The 17,631-nt window shown below is 52.5% G+C and overlaps 2 protein-coding genes and 3 non-coding genes across 6 annotated transcripts; 1 reads left to right on the top strand and 4 right to left on the bottom strand.

The window, feature by feature from the left end:
- The first annotated feature begins 354 nt into the window (after window positions 1-354).
- B3GNT7 (UDP-GlcNAc:betaGal beta-1,3-N-acetylglucosaminyltransferase 7) lies at window positions 355-6,000 on the top strand. The gene is made up of 2 exons (XM_038146439.1): window positions 355-499; window positions 4,588-6,000. The coding sequence occupies exons 1-2, from the start codon at window positions 489-491 to the stop codon at window positions 5,786-5,788; spliced, it is 1,212 nt and encodes a 403-aa protein (XP_038002367.1). The 5' UTR covers window positions 355-488; the 3' UTR covers window positions 5,789-6,000.
- Window positions 6,001-9,880: 3,880 nt separating this feature from the next.
- Window positions 9,881-17,391, bottom strand: NCL (nucleolin). Of its 2 annotated transcripts, none has more exons than XM_038146344.1 (15): window positions 17,147-17,391; window positions 16,420-16,527; window positions 15,508-15,790; window positions 15,025-15,180; window positions 14,455-14,643; window positions 14,232-14,315; window positions 13,843-13,978; window positions 13,474-13,610; window positions 13,008-13,134; window positions 12,662-12,798; window positions 12,191-12,311; window positions 11,939-12,084; window positions 11,321-11,447; window positions 10,644-10,864; window positions 9,881-10,406 (listed from the first exon to the last, which is right to left on the bottom strand). In XM_038146344.1, the coding sequence occupies exons 1-15, from the start codon at window positions 17,162-17,164 to the stop codon at window positions 10,327-10,329; spliced, it is 2,070 nt and encodes a 689-aa protein (XP_038002272.1). In that variant the 5' UTR covers window positions 17,165-17,391; the 3' UTR covers window positions 9,881-10,326. The 2 variants fall into 2 exon arrangements, with proteins under 2 accessions (XP_038002272.1, XP_038002271.1); XM_038146343.1 differs by having other exon boundaries at window positions 12,191-12,314; window positions 17,147-17,390.
- Window positions 10,989-11,129, bottom strand: LOC119704872. Its single transcript, XR_005258092.1, has one exon. It is a non-coding gene; the product is annotated as a small nucleolar RNA SNORA75 (small nucleolar RNA).
- On the bottom strand, window positions 11,754-11,830 carry LOC119704817. The gene has a single exon (XR_005258039.1). It is a non-coding gene; the product is annotated as a small nucleolar RNA SNORD20 (small nucleolar RNA).
- LOC119704874 lies at window positions 14,057-14,126 on the bottom strand. The gene has a single exon (XR_005258094.1). It is a non-coding gene; the product is annotated as a small nucleolar RNA SNORD82 (small nucleolar RNA).
- Window positions 17,392-17,631: the final 240 nt, after the last annotated feature.

Genomic DNA, 17,631 nt, shown 5'->3' on the forward strand with positions numbered 1-17,631 from the left:
TGTGGGTCGTGGGGGGAAGGATGGGTCCCAGGGAAGGTGGGTAACCCAGAAGGGGCATTAAAGACTCTGGGGCAGAGCTAATGCACCCCAGAGAAGGCACACTACACGAGGAGCCGGACTAGGACGCCCCCGAGCTGAGCTCCCAGATCCTGGTGAGTGTGCCATCAGCAGCGGAGAGGCTCCTCAGGGGGACGTGTGGGGTGTCACCTTTAAGCTCCTTGCCCTGGGAGCACTGGGGAGGTGTCTGTCTGCTGGGGCGGGCGGGGGGGACGGGACAGAGGGGCAGGGCAAGAGTTAAACACCTACCTGCTCTGCCATCCATCTCTAGGCTCCACCTCGGAGAGAGAGGGGAGGGAAAAGAGAAAAAGTAGGAGAAAAAAAAAGAAAAAAGAAGAGGAGGAGGAGGAGAAGGAGGAGTGCAGAGAGAAGCGCCCGGACCGCGGGCAGCCCGGCCAGCAGCGGAGCGGCCGCCCCGTCCTACTCCCAGCATGTTCCAGTGGTGAGTGATCTCCGGGGAGCGCGGAGCACGAGCCCTGCTCCTGCCTCGCTCCCCATCGAATCCCGGTATCCCCGGCCCCGCCGTCCCGTGTCCTCCGCTGCCGTCCCGGCGCTGCCGCTGCCCGGCGCTGCGTCCTGCCCGGAGTCGGGGGACTGCGAGGACCCCTCCCCACCGGGTCCCTCTCGAGAGTCGCCCCGGGGGCGGCTGGCCGGGGAAGGACAGCGCTGGTGGGGACGGTGGGCATGCGGAAGCGACCGAGGACGGAGCGTATCATTTGTCCGCTGTCCGTCTGTCCCCATCCCAGGAGCGACCCTCCCGCCGCCGCGGCTCCGCGGGGCTCCCCGGCGGGGTCTCGCTGGCCGCGGTACCCCGGACAAGGCTCTTTGGGGGTCCGCTCCCGACGCGAATTTCTCTCCATCCCGGGGCACCGGAGCTCCGGCCCGGCGGGAGGCAGGATGGGGGCAACGGGCAGGGGCGGCCGGTTGGTGGCCCCCAGCCCCTGGGGATGCCTTTCCCAGCTTTTCCCTGGAAAGAGCTGGTTTGTGCGGAGGGGCCGGGGGCAGCAGGGCCTCCAGCCCTGCCCGGTGGGGTCCCGTCCCACGGCAGCGCCAGCTTGGGGGCAGATGCCCTCGCCAGAGGCAACACCCGGGGGTTCGGCTCTTGCCCCTTCCCCAGAGCGTGTTTTTACGGCCTTGTATTTAACCAGACGGCTTTTATGGGGAGGGGACGCGTCTCCGGGCCACCCCCACGGCGAGCTGCGGCCCCGCTTGGTGCTTGCACCCAGCTATTGTACAGGCTGCTTCTGGGGACATTTGGGTTCTTTCTGCCCAGCATCTGCCCCTTTATAAGATCCCCTCGCCAAATCCTTGGCACTGCCAACAGACAGGACTCTATACTGGCGGTGCCTCCAGTGACTGGGTCTAACTGAGGGGCCAGCAAAAGCCCCTGTCACATAAATAGATAGTGCTGGCGGATCAAAGAGGTTTTCGCGTGAATCCGAAGTGAACGGGATAGGGATAGAGAGCCCCTGTCTCCCGGGGCCTCATCTGCCTTCGAGCATCAACACCTGAAAGGGATACTGCCCACCTCTAATTTGGAGTTTATGTTTAACTGCCTGGTCGCAAAGCCACCTCACAGGGAGGCTTTTGAAGTTTCCTTGGTGGATTAAAAGGAAGAGGAGGAGCGTGTTAAGACCTTTTCAAAGCTCTCTTGATGGCACCAACACCAGCAGCTGGGGCAGACAGACCTGGCTGGCACCGATGGCAGCCCCCCCAAATCCTTGGTTTGATATGGGAATTGCCTGCGGTTGTGGCTCAGAGTCCCCGCCGCTTTCCTGGCAATGCAGGGACAGGGTTTCTGCAGGGCCGAGGTGGCTGTGGGTCTCCTGGTTCCTGCTGGACCTGGTGGGACCCCGTGGTTTGTAGTCAGACCCATAGGAAAAAATCCCAAATAGGTTCTTGTAACTAAGCAGGAGTTGCACTGGTGAGAACTGGGAAACAGGGTCCACTGAAGGAAGGAGGAATAAGTTTCTGTGCTGTTGTGCAACACCTCACCTATAAACATTCCCAGGCCACTTCTCGCTCCACCTCTTAATAAAAGCTGGAGCTGTCCCCTCAGCCCTGGGTCAGAACCTTCTGTCCCAAGGAGAGTAATGGGGGTCAGTGCACCCATGCAGCTCCTCTCTGTTAGGCAGAGTTTGCCAAGGCTGGGACCATCTGTGCCAGTTAGTGACAGACTTACCTATGCAAATTATTAAAATTTGTATCAGGAATTCCCTGCCCTTTGGCTTGGGGGGAACCTTTGGCCATCCTTCAGGCTGAGTATTTTATTGCTTGTTGTCCTTGGGTGGTACAGGACAGGATGGGAGGGGATTGATACAAATGAAATTACTGTACAAGGGTGACAGGGGTTATTTCTGCAGCAGTGTCAGGTATGGATGAGAGGTTTTAAACATTGCTTGGCTGTGCTTGGAGTAAAGTTGTATTGGAACTGAAGGGTTTGTAAGAATAAGCTCAAAGCTGTGCAAGCAGGGCTGGAGAGGGTTAAGGGAATGGTGAGATCTAATCAGAACTGCTCCCTCATCAGTCTCAGATGAGTGGCCACATACAAAACCGGATGAGGAATATCTATCCATTTATCCTTAATTACTTATTTCCATGCTCGCTCCCACAGTCCACACTAGTGATCACAGTTTTCCCACAACAACGTTGAGCTCAAAAGTTCTTTGTGCTTCAGAGCGAAGCCAGAGACAGGAGCTCCTGAAAGCTCCTGGTTCCCATCTGGGATTGCTGCATTTCAGGGTGAGTGGAATCCCCTAGCACAGTGTTATCTCCTGCCCTGGGGAGTCTGATGACCTATGGCGTGTCACATAAGTGTTTTGGTGCAGCCTGAGGCCCAAAACTCCAGCAGCTTCATGGTGGTTCTGATCACAATCCAGCCCCCAGGTCTTGTAGAGTTTTGGGGCTTTTTGGGGCTTTTTTTTGTCTATCTGGAAAATACTTGGGTTAAATGTTTCATTTCATCCCCAGGCTCCTTCTCTGGACTGTCCTGAAGTGAAGGTGCCATCTGCCTGCTAGAGATGATTTTGTATTTTTCTGGCTCTGACGGTAGCAGAGGGCTGAGGGCTGTCCCCAGTGGGTGTCACCCAGGCTGGGACGTGCTTCTGACATGAACAGGACAGGCACAGGGGCATCCCAAGACCAGTGCCACATCTGTCTCCATCAGCTCCAGAACCCAGAGGTGGGAGAAAAGGGTCCAGGGACTGCCAAGCACCTTGTGTCAGAGCAGACAGAGATGGGGCTGCCCTTGGGAAGCTGTTGGGAGTGGAGACAAGGATCTCAGCTGCCCTCCTCCCATGCCCAGTGCTCATCTGCACAGGGAGATGGCCCAAGGTGGCTGGAACACGCAGGACTGAGGCAGGAGGAAGTTGGTACAGCTGTGGAGGGAAGCTGAACGCTCAGGAGCTACAGCTGTGCAGCTGGGCAGAAAGGGCAGTTCCCCTCCTCTGTGGCAGTGGGATGAGAAACCCACCTTTAGCTGAATGGAAAAGCAGGCTGGGGAGGAATTGTGCATCAATAATCTCCAAGTGCAGCTTTCCCGCAGTCCCAAGGACCTCAGGAAGATCCCGCTTAAGCTCCCCACAAACTCCATCCAGGGTTTGTCCCTAAGCCAGCAGCTTCCCAGGGCTATAGATCTGCAGCAGAGGAGAGCAGCAGGATGGCCCCAGGAAGAACTGGGTTTGATTTACTCATGCTCTGCACACCTTGGACATGCAGACACCTGATTTGTCACAGGCTGGGAAAATCTGCCCACCCAATCTGCCCTGCATCCGCTGTTCCTTATCACCACAAAGGAAGCAACGGGACCCAAGAGCTGCCAAATGCCCAGGAGTGCCCCCAGAAATACTGGTTCCCCAGGTGGTTGTAAGGTTAGGGATGTCTTTTTCCCACTGAACCATGAAAATTGACTCAAATAGCTTTCTTTTTTTGCCCTGATGTGCCATTTTGAAATTAAACAGCAATGCTAGTTTCATGTTGACTCTTGTGGTCTTCCCAGCTCTGGTTTCTCAGTGCTGTGTAACCTATGATGCCAGTCTAGGCCATGGACAGTATGTCTGTCTTGGAGCTAAGGCTTCTGTGGAAAAGATAATTCCCTCCTGCTCTTGTTCTAAACTACAATTTTCAGATGGCTGAAACAGCAGTTTTCCTTGGGACTTTCTTCTGAAACAGCTGCCTTGCTGAAACTCTCACTCTGACTTCTCTCTCTCTCTCAGCCCATTTTCATTTTTCCTGTGAACCCTTCCCTGATCTTAGTACTGGGGTTACCAGATGACTCTGCAACCACCCGCACATACCTTGTGCCTGTCCCTACAGTTAAGTATGGCCCCAAAGCCACCCCACAAGCAGGATGCAGCTGGGAAGAGTATGCATTGAGGTGTCCTGCAGCTCTTCCCACAAGGTTTTTCCTCCTCAAAAGGTGATGGAACACAGATTATGAGTATCCCATGACCTCTCAAGGAAGTGCTTTTGCAGGCAAGCCTCTTTAAGCCTGTATATTCTTCTCCTTAATCCCTTGTCTCTTCCCTTTAGGAAGAAGACCATCTACAAAACAGTTTGTCTCTCCTTCTTGCTGATCATTACAGTGACGGTGCTGCAGCGTGGAATGGCCCCAAACCAGTTCATGCAGGGCCAGCAGCAGAAAGAACTGCCCCCTTCAGAGCCCTTGAAATCACAGAAGAGAGACAACTCCTTCTCCATCAGCAGCGGTTTCTGGAAGACCAAGAAGGAGAAAGCTCCTATGAAGGAGGAGACCGTGACGGCAAAGCAAACAAAATCCTGGGATGTCACCACTACCAACTGCTCAGCCAACCAGAACTTCAGCAAGGTGGATTGGTTCAAAGGGCTGGAGCCCAACTTCCAGCAGTTCCTGCTCTATCGGCACTGCCGCTACTTCCCCATGCTGATCAACCACCCAGAGAAGTGCAGCGGGGATGTCTACCTGCTCATCGTGGTCAAGTCCATCATCACACAGCACGACCGCCGCGAGGCCATCCGGAGGACCTGGGGCCAAGAGAAGGAGGTGGAGGGCAAGAGGATCAGGACGCTGTTCTTGCTGGGCACTGCCTCCAAGCAGGAGGAGAGAGCCAACCACCAGAAACTGCTAGATTATGAGAACCACATCTATGGGGACATCTTGCAGTGGGATTTCCTGGACAGCTTCTTCAACCTCACCCTCAAAGAGGTCCATTTCCTGAAGTGGGTCGACATCTACTGTGACAACATCCGCTTCATCTTCAAAGGCGACGACGATGTGTTTGTGAGTCCCAGCAATATCCTGGAGTTCCTGGAGGACCAGAAGGAGGGAGAGGACCTCTTTGTGGGGGATGTCCTCTACAGGGCCAGGCCAATCCGTAAGAAGGAGAACAAGTACTACATCCCCAGTGCCCTCTACAACAAAAACATCTACCCACCCTATGCAGGGGGTGGGGGCTTCGTCATGGATGGAGCCCTGGCCAAGAGGCTGCATAAGGCCTCAGAGACACTGGAGCTGTACCCCATCGATGACGTATTCCTAGGGATGTGCTTGGAGGTCCTTAAAGTGTCACCCGTTGGGCACGAGGGCTTCAAGACTTTTGGTATTGTGAAAAACAAGAACAGCAAGATGAACAAGGAGCCATGTTTTTACCGGAGTATGTTGGTGGTTCATAAACTGCTGCCTCCAGAATTGCTCCAAATGTGGGACTTGGTCCACAGCAACTTGACATGCTCAAGAAAACTCAATGTCCTTTAGCTCAGTCTCTCTGGAGAGCTGGGACTGCAGGAGCTGGGACAACTGATCCCTGCTCTGGGGTGGGGTGAGCCTCTGCTGGTGGCACACAAATCCTTCAGGGGCACTGCCCTCTGGGGTGAGGAGGGCAGAGACACTGTGCTCACGGGCAGGGTTTGTTCCTGTACTGTATTGTGGTTCACGTATCTCCAGCTGGGTTGGGGGTTGATGAAAAAGAGAAAAAAACCCAACAAAATATGACAAGTCTAGCACAAAATGGAGAGAGGGCAGAGGTTTGTGCTCTGCTTTAGGTACCTCCTCCACAGCAGCATGATGAGTGGAGGAGTGGAGGGAGGCAGGGACGGATGTGGCACTGGCATTTTTTGGAGATGTTCAGGGTCTGGCTATCCAGGGAAGCTGCTCCAAGGGAGTTCAGCCAATTACAAGTGCATCAACAGCTCCTGACTCAAAAATCTTGGAATTTTATTTATTATCTCAAATTTCTCCTCTTTGTAAGGTCTTGGTAACATTGACCCTGTGTGCATTGGGTTCACCCCCACCAAAGTCCTCTGTGTCCCCATATGCAGCTGGGGAAAGGAGCTCTTCTCCGAGGCTGGCCCTCAATAGCCCTGAGTCCCCATTGGGGTTTCAGCCTGGCATCTGGGGAACTGGGGGTCACTGTCCCTGTCAGAGGGACCCAGGCAACGGTGGCTCCCAGCACCAGCCTGGGCTGTGCCTGGCTCCCCAGCCTCTCTGCAGCCTTACTGCATGTGTCCTCAGAGGAATGCACCCAGCTGAAATTCCTCAGGGATTTGTTCCTCCTGGCAGGAAAGAGACTAGGCCAGCTGCCCTTGCCTGTGGCCAAGGAAGAGGTGGAGGAAAGTGGTGGCTCCCCTTGGAGTGCCCCAGGGATTTGTCACCTCTGGGACCCAACTTCCTGGGCATCCCAGGGGATGCTGTGGGGAGACCCTCTCCGTGCTGCACAACTGCCTTCATGGCTTTGCCTTGCAGGGGGACAACAGCCCCAAAGGCTCTGTGTGTGGCTGCTTTGGGTTCAGCCCTGGTTTATCAGCAACTGTGATGCTCCAGGGTAGGTTGGAGACATTGGTCCTGCTCTGGTATGAGAAGCAGGGTCCAAGGGGGCAAAGTGAAGAAAAGCTGATGCTTCACACGTCTGCTCCTCTCAGGGTTGTTGGAGTTTTTATTCTAGAGGCTGAGATGCAGGAGCATGACAGGAAATGGTGTTACAAGACATGGCCTTTTTTCTTTGGGCTGAAAGGGCCACAAGCTCTTGAGGGAAGCCCTGGGGTGGTTGCTTTGGTGGAAACCACCCAAAAGAGAGACATGTGGCCACACAAGAGCCACGGATGCACTCCAGCCACTGACTGCAGGCATGAGCAAAGGCCACAGGAATGTGCAAAGCCACACATGCTCACACACGTGCTCCCAGGCACAGGCTCTACACGCACAGATGTCCCTGTGTGTAGGGCTGGCATGCCCAGATGTCCCCGCAGGGGGTGGACACACAGAGCCACATCCATGGCCCTGACCACGCACAGCGAAACACGGGCACAGATGCCCTTACTCTCTCTCCCTCTCTGGTGCCAGACATTGAAAGGAAAAAAATTTTACTACCTCAAAGGTCCCCCTGTGCAGTGCCTTTTTTTTTTTTCCTTTCTCTTATTTTCTTAATGCGTTTTGGAAACAGGCCTGTTTCATTTACTCCAAGTACATTTCCCAGGTTAGAAAACAAACTAATAAAAGAGCATAAACCAGTCAAAAAGGGCACCCACACGCCAAGCCACTCTTAAAATGGCCCTGTTCAGATGAGATGCACATTTGAAGAGAAGGAGCCAGTGCTGCCCAGGACTCAGCTGGTGGTGATACTGTGAAACTGGATGTACAATGCACCGGGTCCCTGGAGCAGCAGGGCACAGTTCTGAGGGCATTTTTGGTACCCACTGGGCTTAGGCAGCACACAACTCTTTCCTTTTCCCCTCCCCGCCCCTCCTTCCAACAGGAGTGAGTTCAAAAACACTTTCCAAATTGATACCTCCATAATTCATGTCAGGTACAGTACTTTAGGCTGTACATTCATCCTGGATGCAGGGTCAGCTCTCGCTCTCTGTAGCAATGTGTATGGTGAGCCAGGGCTGTGTGCAGACATCTCTCAGTGTTGTTCTTCACCTGGTGGGACCTGTACAGAGAAACCTTGTAGAGTTTGGTGAATATTCTAGTTTCTAAATAAAGGTTAAAAGAAGAAGAAAAAAAATCCTACAAGCCTTCACCTCATGTCATTACTAGTGAGTTTCTGCCAGGAACAAAACCTGGCAATGTGCTACAGTGACAAAACTAACTCCTTGGAATGGGCATCTGGGGACTGAAGCTGCCCTGTTCCAGTTTGGCACAGCTTCCTTGTGGAGCCAGGCATGGTAACCAGGCTGGTGGTTATTTTCTCTCTTTCATGCACTCTTCCACCTTCATCTCAAACCAAACTTCAGATCCTCCTGGTGCCCTGCAGAGAGGAGTTTCTCATGCCAGCCTCTGTGGCAAAAGCTACCTCAGCAGGGCTGGAAACTCACTGGTTTTGTTCAGCACTCTCTCCTTGTGCAGCAGGAGATGGGCACCTCCTGTCCCTGTTACCCTCCCCGCAGCAGGACCTTGCTCACTTCCAGAGCCGAAGCAGCACCATGGGGTAACACAACCCCTGGCCATGAGGTTCGAATGTGGCTGGGGTGAGGAGGAGGAAAGCCACAGACCCGCGGGTCTCACCTTGGTGTTTGGGCACCGAGGGGCTGGTTCCAGGGCTGGCACCCAGCTCGGCCACTCCGGGTGCTGGGGAGCAGAGAGGTCAGCGAAGGGGACCAGGGCACACTGTACTGGCAGCCGGGCCATCTCACTGGGGCTGGTTTCCCCAGGTCACCAAAAATTTCATACGCGTGGACAAAACTCAAGCGCTCAGTGGATGTACTCATGGATACTCCTGCCCGTTCCCTCTCCCTCACTGTCACATGTCACTGCGTGCCACGTGTCCGGCAGCGGGAGCCGGGCCCATGTGCGGTGTGGCAGCGGCTCCAGTCGGGGCTCCCGGCGGCGCCTCAGGAGCGGCCCCGGCCCGCAGGGCGGGAAGGACGCGCAGCGCGGGCGGTGCTGCCCCCTGGCGGCCACGCCCGCCCCCCCGACCATTTGCCGCCGGGCCGCGGGGGCGGCTCCAAAATGGCCGATGGTGAAGGGCCGGGAGAGCCGGGGCAAGGGCCGGGGGCGGTGACACACGGCACACAAACCGCACAGCTCCCCAGCTGGAGCGACCCCCGACACCACTGGTTTAGTTCTGGCAAGGCTCGATGTCGGGGAGCCAGGGAGAAATGGCCACAGCAGCATGAGCGGCTGCAGAGGCCCGGCAGGGCAGGGCAGTGTGCCAGTCCCAGCAGTGTGCCAGGAGGGTGGAACAGTCTGACCACGACCAGAGCCAGAGGCCACATGCCAAATGCCAGGGCAGAAGATGACACTAAGGGACCCTTTGCGCAGGAATGCTCAGCTACACTGCCCTGCTTTCTGTGCCTGTTTTCTGCACCCACCAGTTGGGAAACCCATGCACTCCAGCCGCTGCCACTGCAGGGCAGCACGCTGTGCCGGGCTAGAAAAACCAGCCAGTGACCACTGCCACTGGGAAGGGACTCCAAGTGGGACTGAGGCCCTTCACCGCCACGCTGGTGCCTGACTTTGTGCGAGGAAGGACAGCAGGCCTGAGTTTGGTTACAAACAAGCAGCCACTTAGCCCAACCTCCTGCTCACACTTAGGGGCAAGAGGAGACAATTTGGAATGAAGCACAAGAGAAAACACTTGTAGGAGAGAGCAACTGAACTGCAGGGCCTTAGTACAAGATCTGATTTACTTAGTTTAAAAAGAAAGTAGAAAAGCAGTTGGCTAGCAAGCACCATCACAGCATCTTCCATTAAAAAAAAGTTGTGGTTACAGAGCTTACCTTGGCCATCATAATCCTTTCCCCTACTTCCTGCTAAGAGCATGCATACACTGCAGGAGCAGAGCAGGACAGAAGCAGCTGCTGTGACACCAATGACCTTATCCCAAAAGAGGGAAGGCTACAAACAGCCTGTTTTTCACAGCCTGGCTTCATTTAGTGGCACAGAAGTAACACGAACCAGTTTAGGTCCTTTAATCTGTCCAAGACAGGGTGCTAAAGCACAAATGATAAAACATTCTGCATTTTTACAGCAAAAATGCTACAGAAGTTTATAGGAAAAAAAAAATTTTTGTACATGGGTAAAACATTATAAATTCAAGACAACTCACAGACAAGGGGTAAATTCCCACATCTATCACTCTTTGTTTTAAAAAGTTCATTTGAACAGGCAAGCAGTCAAAATGGCTTGCTCTCTCTTCCTTGAAATGAAAATTTTGTCTTCCAAGTGGCTCACAGTACTGCTTCGCTTCTTGGAATGTCCTCCGAAGGCTCCGCCAAGATCAAAGGAGAATAAAAACCCCCGGAGTCCTTTCAGATAGTCTCAGAGAGCAGGAAAAGGGAAAGGAAAGGGGAAGTTTATTCAAACTTGATCTTCTTCCCTTGAGGCTTGTGATCTCCACCTCCTCCTCTGCCTCCTCGGAAGCCACCTCCTCTACCTAGAAAGAAAATTATTGCAAAAAGCAGAGTTATCACTATAGTATTTATATCATATGCACACAAATGTATTGCAGTGGTATATCTATACCACTGCCTTTTCAAACCCATCCTGGCACAGGACAGAAAATAATTCACATCCAATATTCTCTGGTAGCTCTACACCACAACGCCAAGAATGGCTTTGGGTTCATTTCGGAACACATCCCCTCCAAACAGCAGCATTTGCTTCCTCTTACCTCCAAATCCACCTCTGCCACCACCTCTGCCACCAAATCCACCTCTTCCTCCTCGGCCACCTCCTCTGCCACCACGACCACCAAATCCACCGCCACGCTGAAAGTCACCCTTTGGCTTGGCAAAATCAAGGGTCACTTTGTTTCCATCTATCTCTCCATCTTCCATGGCTTCCTTAGCTGCTTTGGCATCTTCTGCAGAGCTGAAGTCCACAAACCCAAACCTAGGAAACAGGTTACAAGAGCAACAGTCAGTCACATTTCACGAGCTGCAGCACCACCTACAGGTTCCTGACAGATTCCTTTCGGAATCAAACACCAGCACTTCTGCATCCCCCAGGATGTGTCACTTGTAGGACAGCAGTGGCTAATCACAATCGACGGAGCCCCACTGTGAGTTTGCCAGTACTGTACAGGTAATTTTCTTCTCGTGCGAATCCATCAGCTGCCACGGAGATTTGTTGGCAGGAAGGAGCTCATTGAGAAGAGGTGAGAAGTGAGCATGTGCTGCCCTCCACCAGTGGACCCAAAGCTGTGTGTGTGTGTTCTCTGCTCCCACCCTATTTACCAGCTTCATAGAACCACCCACATGAGCCAGAGAAACACGCTGAATTGCAGAGGTCAGCTAAAGGGAGGTGCTCTGCAGCACCTGAACCTAGCCCAGGTGATGTTTAACCCACCCTTTAGATGATCCAGTGTCTCTGTCTGTGACTATTCTTGCGCTTATTGAGCCTTCAAACGATTCTCTTAACGTCTCCTCTGTGGTGTCCTCAGAAAGGCCTCTGACAAACAATGTTTTGCTTTGCTCTGTGAAAAGGAAGCACAGTCAGAAGTCATTCAGCCTGAGCAAGGCAACCTTCAGCTTCATAATATCACATCCAGCTTGCATTACTGGCTCCCAGAACAGCTCTCAGGGATAAAGGGATGGTTTTCAAGGAACAGCTCAAGCACCTGGTGCCCACAGAAACCTTTTCAGGACTGCAGTTAGAGCATGACATCAAAAGATTTCCATCAGCCAGCCTGATACTGCCAAATTAAGTTTGCCCACTGCTTTTTTAAAAATAGATGCTGGCACCTTACTAACAATGATAATAACTAACTGTACAGACACTGCTGGATCAGCACTTGACTATCTAGAGGAATTTGACAACAGTTTCATCAGTATTTCAGATAATCAGTCATCATATCCAGCACACTTGCTTACACATTTGGCATGTTTTTTGTTTTTTAAAGCAGCCCCCGATTTGCCTGGATGGTGCTCTCCTGCCACAGCTGGAGATCAAACATGAAACACTTACGACCGAATCCTCCTCCTCGTGCGTTCGCGTTCCCTTTCTGCGAACTGAATTCCAGTCTGATTGTTCTGCCTTCAATCTCTGTGTTGTTATAGGAATTCAGTGCCTCTCTGGCGTCCTCAGCTGTGGGAAAATCTACAAATGCATACCTGTGTGGAGAGGAAGACTGCAGTCAGCCTGGGAACAACAAGGGATACCTTGGAGGCAAGTCACTTGCAATGCCTGCCTGGGGGTCAAGTGGAAGGCACAACCTACCCTTTAGGCCTGCCCTGGTTGTTCTGTGGCACTTTGATGGAAGAAGCCTTCTTAAACACTTCTTGGAGAGTCTCTTCTGTAGCAGCATACGAGAGGTTGTTGACAATTAGGGTCTTCGACTCTGCTGTGGGGAAAAGTCAGTGCTGTTAAGTGCAGGTTTGGAGGAGAGCTCTTGTTCTCTAGTTACCAGACTCTGCCAAGGGGTTAAGAATACTTGTTGCCCTTTCCTCACCTCAATGTGAGGCACAAATCAAAATCCAACCCTGTTTTATTCACAGAGACCAGTTGCCCCTTGTCTGAAACATGCAGTAGAGACAAAGTGCATAGGATGCAGAGCACAAGTCAGGCAAAAGATGTGGTATCTTAACCTTCTTGCAGTATTTTAAGTTGGCATACCCCCAGGAACTTATGAAGCAAGTGGAAATGAATCCTGGATGCCATCTGTATGCATGTTATCAGTATGGAAAGTACCTTTCTGATGATGATCTTGCTGGCTCTTCTCACCAGTGAAGTCAATGACCACGGCACGACCCTCAATTTCTGTGCCCTGCTTCTCCTCCAGAGCTTTGTTTGCCTCAGCTTCTGTTTTAAATTCAACGTAGGCCATCCTACAACACAGAAAAGAATGTAAGCAAATGCCTCCTCCCAGGAACAACAAAGTTTGCTAATGGGGGGGAAAGATGTAAAAGAAAAATGCTGCAAAAAGTAGGACAATGCAGCATGTTCCTTAAGGTAGCCAAAGGACACATAAGCTTATCAGAATATGCCAAGAGCTAAAGGAACAGCATAACACACAACAGTCCTCTCAGCTACACACCCTTTGCTGTTCCCGTCCTTGTTCATCACTATCCGGACTTCCAATGCATTTTCAAACACCTCCCTGATGTCATCCTCGGTTATGCGGTAGGGCAGGTTCTTCAAAAACAGCGTTCTGGCATCTCTCTCTGCAAAGACAAGTTACTTTCAGGTTATCAGCTAAAACTCCCTCCTCATCTACATTGCCAGTTCAGTGAGACTCAGCAAGTTGATCCAGCAAAAATTAACAGCAAGCATTCGCGTTTTCAGAAGCTGCAAAAGCAACTGTAATAAAAGTTAACGGAACCACTGTGCTTCTCTTAAGGGCATCAAGTTCAAAAAACAGGTCCTAAAGCTTCAGAAAGAAATGTATTTCTTCCTCAGCCCTCCCAATATGAACTATTTCTTGGGATCACATTTGCAGATATTCCAGTCTGAACTTGTATATCTGTACGCAAGCATTTTAGAAACTCTCAATTGGGCCGTACCTTTCTTGTCTTCTTTCATAGCTTCCTTGCTCTTTGCTTTTTCCAGTTTGATTTCCAAACCCATTAACTTCTTCCCATTCATCTGGAGAGCTTTATCCAGATCCTCAGCAGATGAGAAGTCCACGTAGCCGAACCGTCTGAAAGAACAATATCCCTGAGATCTCTGATCCATCTCTGGCAGCAGAGACCACAAACACAAACCTAGCACCAGAGAGGTCCTGGCTGGTCAAGTTCCACACAAAGTTAAACCCTCAGCACCACCAAGCAACCACCCCAGCATCTTGAGGGGAACCAGCACACCTGGACCCCTGTGAACAAATTAGTGCCAAATAAAAGAAATTAACAGCAAAATTCCACAGATGAACTCACTTGGAAGCACCGATTCTGACATCTACAACTTCAATATTCTTCTTCCCAAAGAATTCTCTGAGGCCAGTCTTCAGCTCCTCAAACTCCTTCGTGCAGACCAAATTTCCAACAAATACAGAGAAAGCTGATATGGGCCCTTTAAACAAAAAGACAATAAGGTGGGGGGTTTTTAAGGCAGCTTTTAAAACTGGGAGCCAGAGTCCAGACAGCTTTAGCACATCAGCTTTTGCTCAAAAGTGACATCATATTTCAGTATTAAGTCCCTTGTAATCATCATTTGTGCTGGAAAACCCCACCCCTGACATCCTGGACCTTCACAGTTACATTCCTCATGCAACAGAGTCCAATCACAGTCCGTTAAACAAGCATCATGATCCCACACCACTTACCATCTGTTTTCTTTTTCTTGGGCTCTGGTGCACTTTTATTGGTCATTTCTTTCTTCCTCTTTCCAGGTGCTTCCTTGACAGGTTCTGTGCCAGAAAACAAAAACCATTGAAAAATACAGAACTTTTCCTAAACAGAATCAACACAGGAGCATTAATCTCTACACCAGTCATACACAAGACCTCCTGTTACTCAGCAGCTGTGAGATTTTAAACTTTAACTCACTTTCATCTTCACTTTCCTCCTCAGCATCCTCTTCATCCTCCTCCTCTTCATCATCATCCTCATCATCATCCTCCTCGTCATCTTCCTCATCTTCAGATTCTGCTGCCTTGGCTTTCACTGGTGCAGCTTTGGCTGGAGTGGTTTTCTTCACTGGAACAGGGGCTGTGTCCATGGCTTCATCTTCAGACTCTGAAACAAGATGAGCACAGTATTTAAACAATTCCACATTAAGCATCTTTTTAAACTAAGAAAACAAAATGCTGTTGGAGCAAAATATTTATGCCTCCTGAAATTTTTATGTTCCCAGGAAAAAAGTTTAATACACTTGATTTTTATAAAAGATGTGTCTTTCCCTTGACTTTTACTGCATTAAAAAACCCCACAAAACCTGTTCACCAGCAGTAAAGTTTTACTGACAATAGGGAAATTAACACCCATTCAGCAACATGGACAACAGCAACCAGCTAAAACCAGCTGAGCACACACTGCATCACTCCCATTATCCTTTAAGTTACCTCCTTCCCCCAGGTCCCTGTAAGTGTTTGATAATAAACAATAAACATCTTATACCATCCTCTTCTTCATCGTCCTCCTCATCGTCCTCTTCATCCTCATCCTCCTCCTCAGATTCCTGCTTTGCTGGCACAGCTGCAGGCTTTTTGGCTGGTACTGCTGCAGGCTTTTTGGCTGCAGGCTTCACAGGCATTGGTGGTTCCTCTTCCTCATCTGCACCAACAGTACAAGTCTTTACTACAAAGGTTCAATGAATGAGTGGTATAGGTAAAAGGTACTTCCCAAAATTTTGTCCATAAGTTCAGGAAAGAGCAATCAAGAAACGAGGAGATGTTTTAGAGGGTATGTGTAAGGCAGCTGCAGCAAAAAGCTCTCCTCCAAATTTCACCCACTGCCCACCTCTCCTTCATAACCCATCTTTAATCAATGAACCCCCCACCCGCGTAATAAATCATACAAGTCCTTCAATTCAAAAGGTACTCATATTTAATTACTTGATTGAACCACCTTAAATCAATGCATATTTCAAAGGTAACTTACCAGAATCTTCTTCATCCTCCTCTTCGTCCTCATCATCATCTTCATCATCATCTTCTTCTTCACTCTCCTCCTTCTTGGCATTCTTTCCATTTTTTGCTCCTTTGGTTAGGACAGCAGCCTTTTTAGGAGTTGGAGTAACAGCCTTTTTGGGCTGTGGAGTAGCCACAACCTTCTTTGCAGGTGTAACTGCCTTTTTCGCAGGAGTAGCAACTTTTTTTGCAGGAGTTGCAGCCTTCTTGGCAGGGGTAACAGCAACTTTTTGTGGTTTCTTCTGGGGGATCATCTGAAAGACACATTAGTGTAAAACTCATGCTGGTCTTTTTAATCTACCAGAACATCACTATCAGACAAACATACAGCAAGTGAAATCTAAAGAATATCCTTCTGACAGTTTCTGTTAAGTTCCCTCAAATGTTCACCCTGATGAATCAGTAAAGCTTAAACTCAGCTTTTTCATGATTTCAGGAGCCTACTTATGGAACATCAAAGCACCTCTAAATTCCCTGCTCCTGAACCAAACCAGCAGTGTATATTTGCATACAGCATCTTGGAATTTTTACACTTGCACATTAACCACATGTGACAAATGCCATACTGCTCATTACTAGGGTATCAGTATGCTGATAGGGTATTAATATGCTGATTACTAGGGTAATCAGGTACCCACTTGCTTATCAGCTTTAGGACAGCTTTAAGACCCCAGCAGTACTTCCAAAAGCCTGGAAGTACAGACTTAGCAGTTGTGCTATTTTTCCCCACGCTGTTTTAGCCTTATAAAATCCAGTTTATTCTTTAGCCAGTTTAGTGAGGAACACCGACTGTTTATTAATGCCCTGTTACAGTGTAACCCACAACCCTCACGACACTCCTGTAACATGTGCATCCTTTTGACTCCATGTCTAGCTCAATCACCTCTTCTCCGCTGCTTTCTTCTAGGTCAGAGGACTCCTCTTCCTCACTTTCCTCAAACTTTTTCGGGGGAGGAGCCATTTTTTTCTGTTTGATCTGATTCTTCGGGGTCTGAAAGAGAGCGGGAGCAGCACGTTTAGCTCCCGTGCTCACCCGGGTTGCCGGCGAGCGCTCGCTCCGGCGGGCAATTGTCCCCACCACGTGGCCGCCCTCCGGCCCCCGCGGTGCTCAGGGGGCGGGCCGGGGGCTGCGGGGTCGCGCCCGCCGGTGCGCGGGGCCTTCCCGGGAGCGCGGGGGCCTTCCCGGGAGCCCCGCGCGCTCCCACGTGCTCGCTGTCCCGCGCCCCACGTGGCCGCACGGTGACGTAGCCCCGCCCCCCCCCCGCGCGCGCTCGCACGCGGGGCCCACCCGCGCCCCTCACACGCACGGACCCGCACCCCGCTCCCCGCCGCCCGCTCCCCGCCCGCCCCGCGCCCCCGCCCGCCGCACGGAGCAGAGCGGGACAAGGGGGGGGGCTCGAATCCGCTGCCTCCAGGCCCGCGGCCCCTCCCCTCGCCGCCATCTTCACGGCGAGCGAGAGGAGGCCGGGAGCCACCGCGCGGCCCGAGCGCACGGCGGCGAGAAGGCGGCCCGGCTCCCTCCCCGGTACGCCGCCGTCCGCACCCGCCCGCCCCGTTACGGCGGCGTCCGCCCGCCGCCCGCCAGGCGGCTGCGCCCCCCACGCCCTCACCTTGGTAATCTTCACCATGATGGCGGCGGTGCCTGGCGGCGCAGGGGCGGCGGCCGAGCTGTGTCGGGAGCGGGGCGGGCGCGTCCGGCGGGGCGGCGGCGCGGGGGGATCGGGCCGCGGGCGGGCGGCGGGAGCGGCGGGGACGCGCGGGCGGCCGGGCCGGGCACTGACACGAAAGAGCGAGCGCGCGCCCCTTCCGCCCCCTTTGCTAGCCCCGCGCCAGACTCCGCCCCCACCGCCCCCGCCCCGACCAATCGCCGCGCGCGCCGCGCCGCCCGGCCAATCGCAGCCCCCGCCCCTCGAGCCGCCGCGCCAATGGCCGGCGCTCTGCGGTCGGCCAACCGGAGGGCGCCTTACAGCCGGGCGGCGGGGGCGAGCGCGGGGGGACGCGCCGCCCGCCCGGGAGGGCTCGGCCTCCGCCAATGGCACGGGGGCTGCTCCGCGCCTGCGCGCCGATTGGGCGGCGCGGCCGGGCCGCGGGGGAG

The sequence above is a fragment of the Motacilla alba genome, chromosome 9, assembly GCF_015832195.1.
Source record: "Motacilla alba alba isolate MOTALB_02 chromosome 9, Motacilla_alba_V1.0_pri, whole genome shotgun sequence".
In the NCBI taxonomy this organism is placed as follows: domain Eukaryota; kingdom Metazoa; phylum Chordata; class Aves; order Passeriformes; family Motacillidae; genus Motacilla; species Motacilla alba.

Excerpts from the sequence above, each read along its gene's own strand:
- NCL (XM_038146343.1), bottom strand. Across the intron at positions 14,316-14,454 it reads GGAGGAAAGTGAAGATGAAA|AACCTGTCAAGGAAGCACCT; the intron begins GTGAGTTAAAGT and ends TTTCTGGCACAG. Across the intron at positions 12,799-13,007 it reads AAGGACGGGAACAGCAAAGG|GATGGCCTACGTTGAATTTA; the intron begins GTGTGTAGCTGA and ends TCTGTGTTGTAG.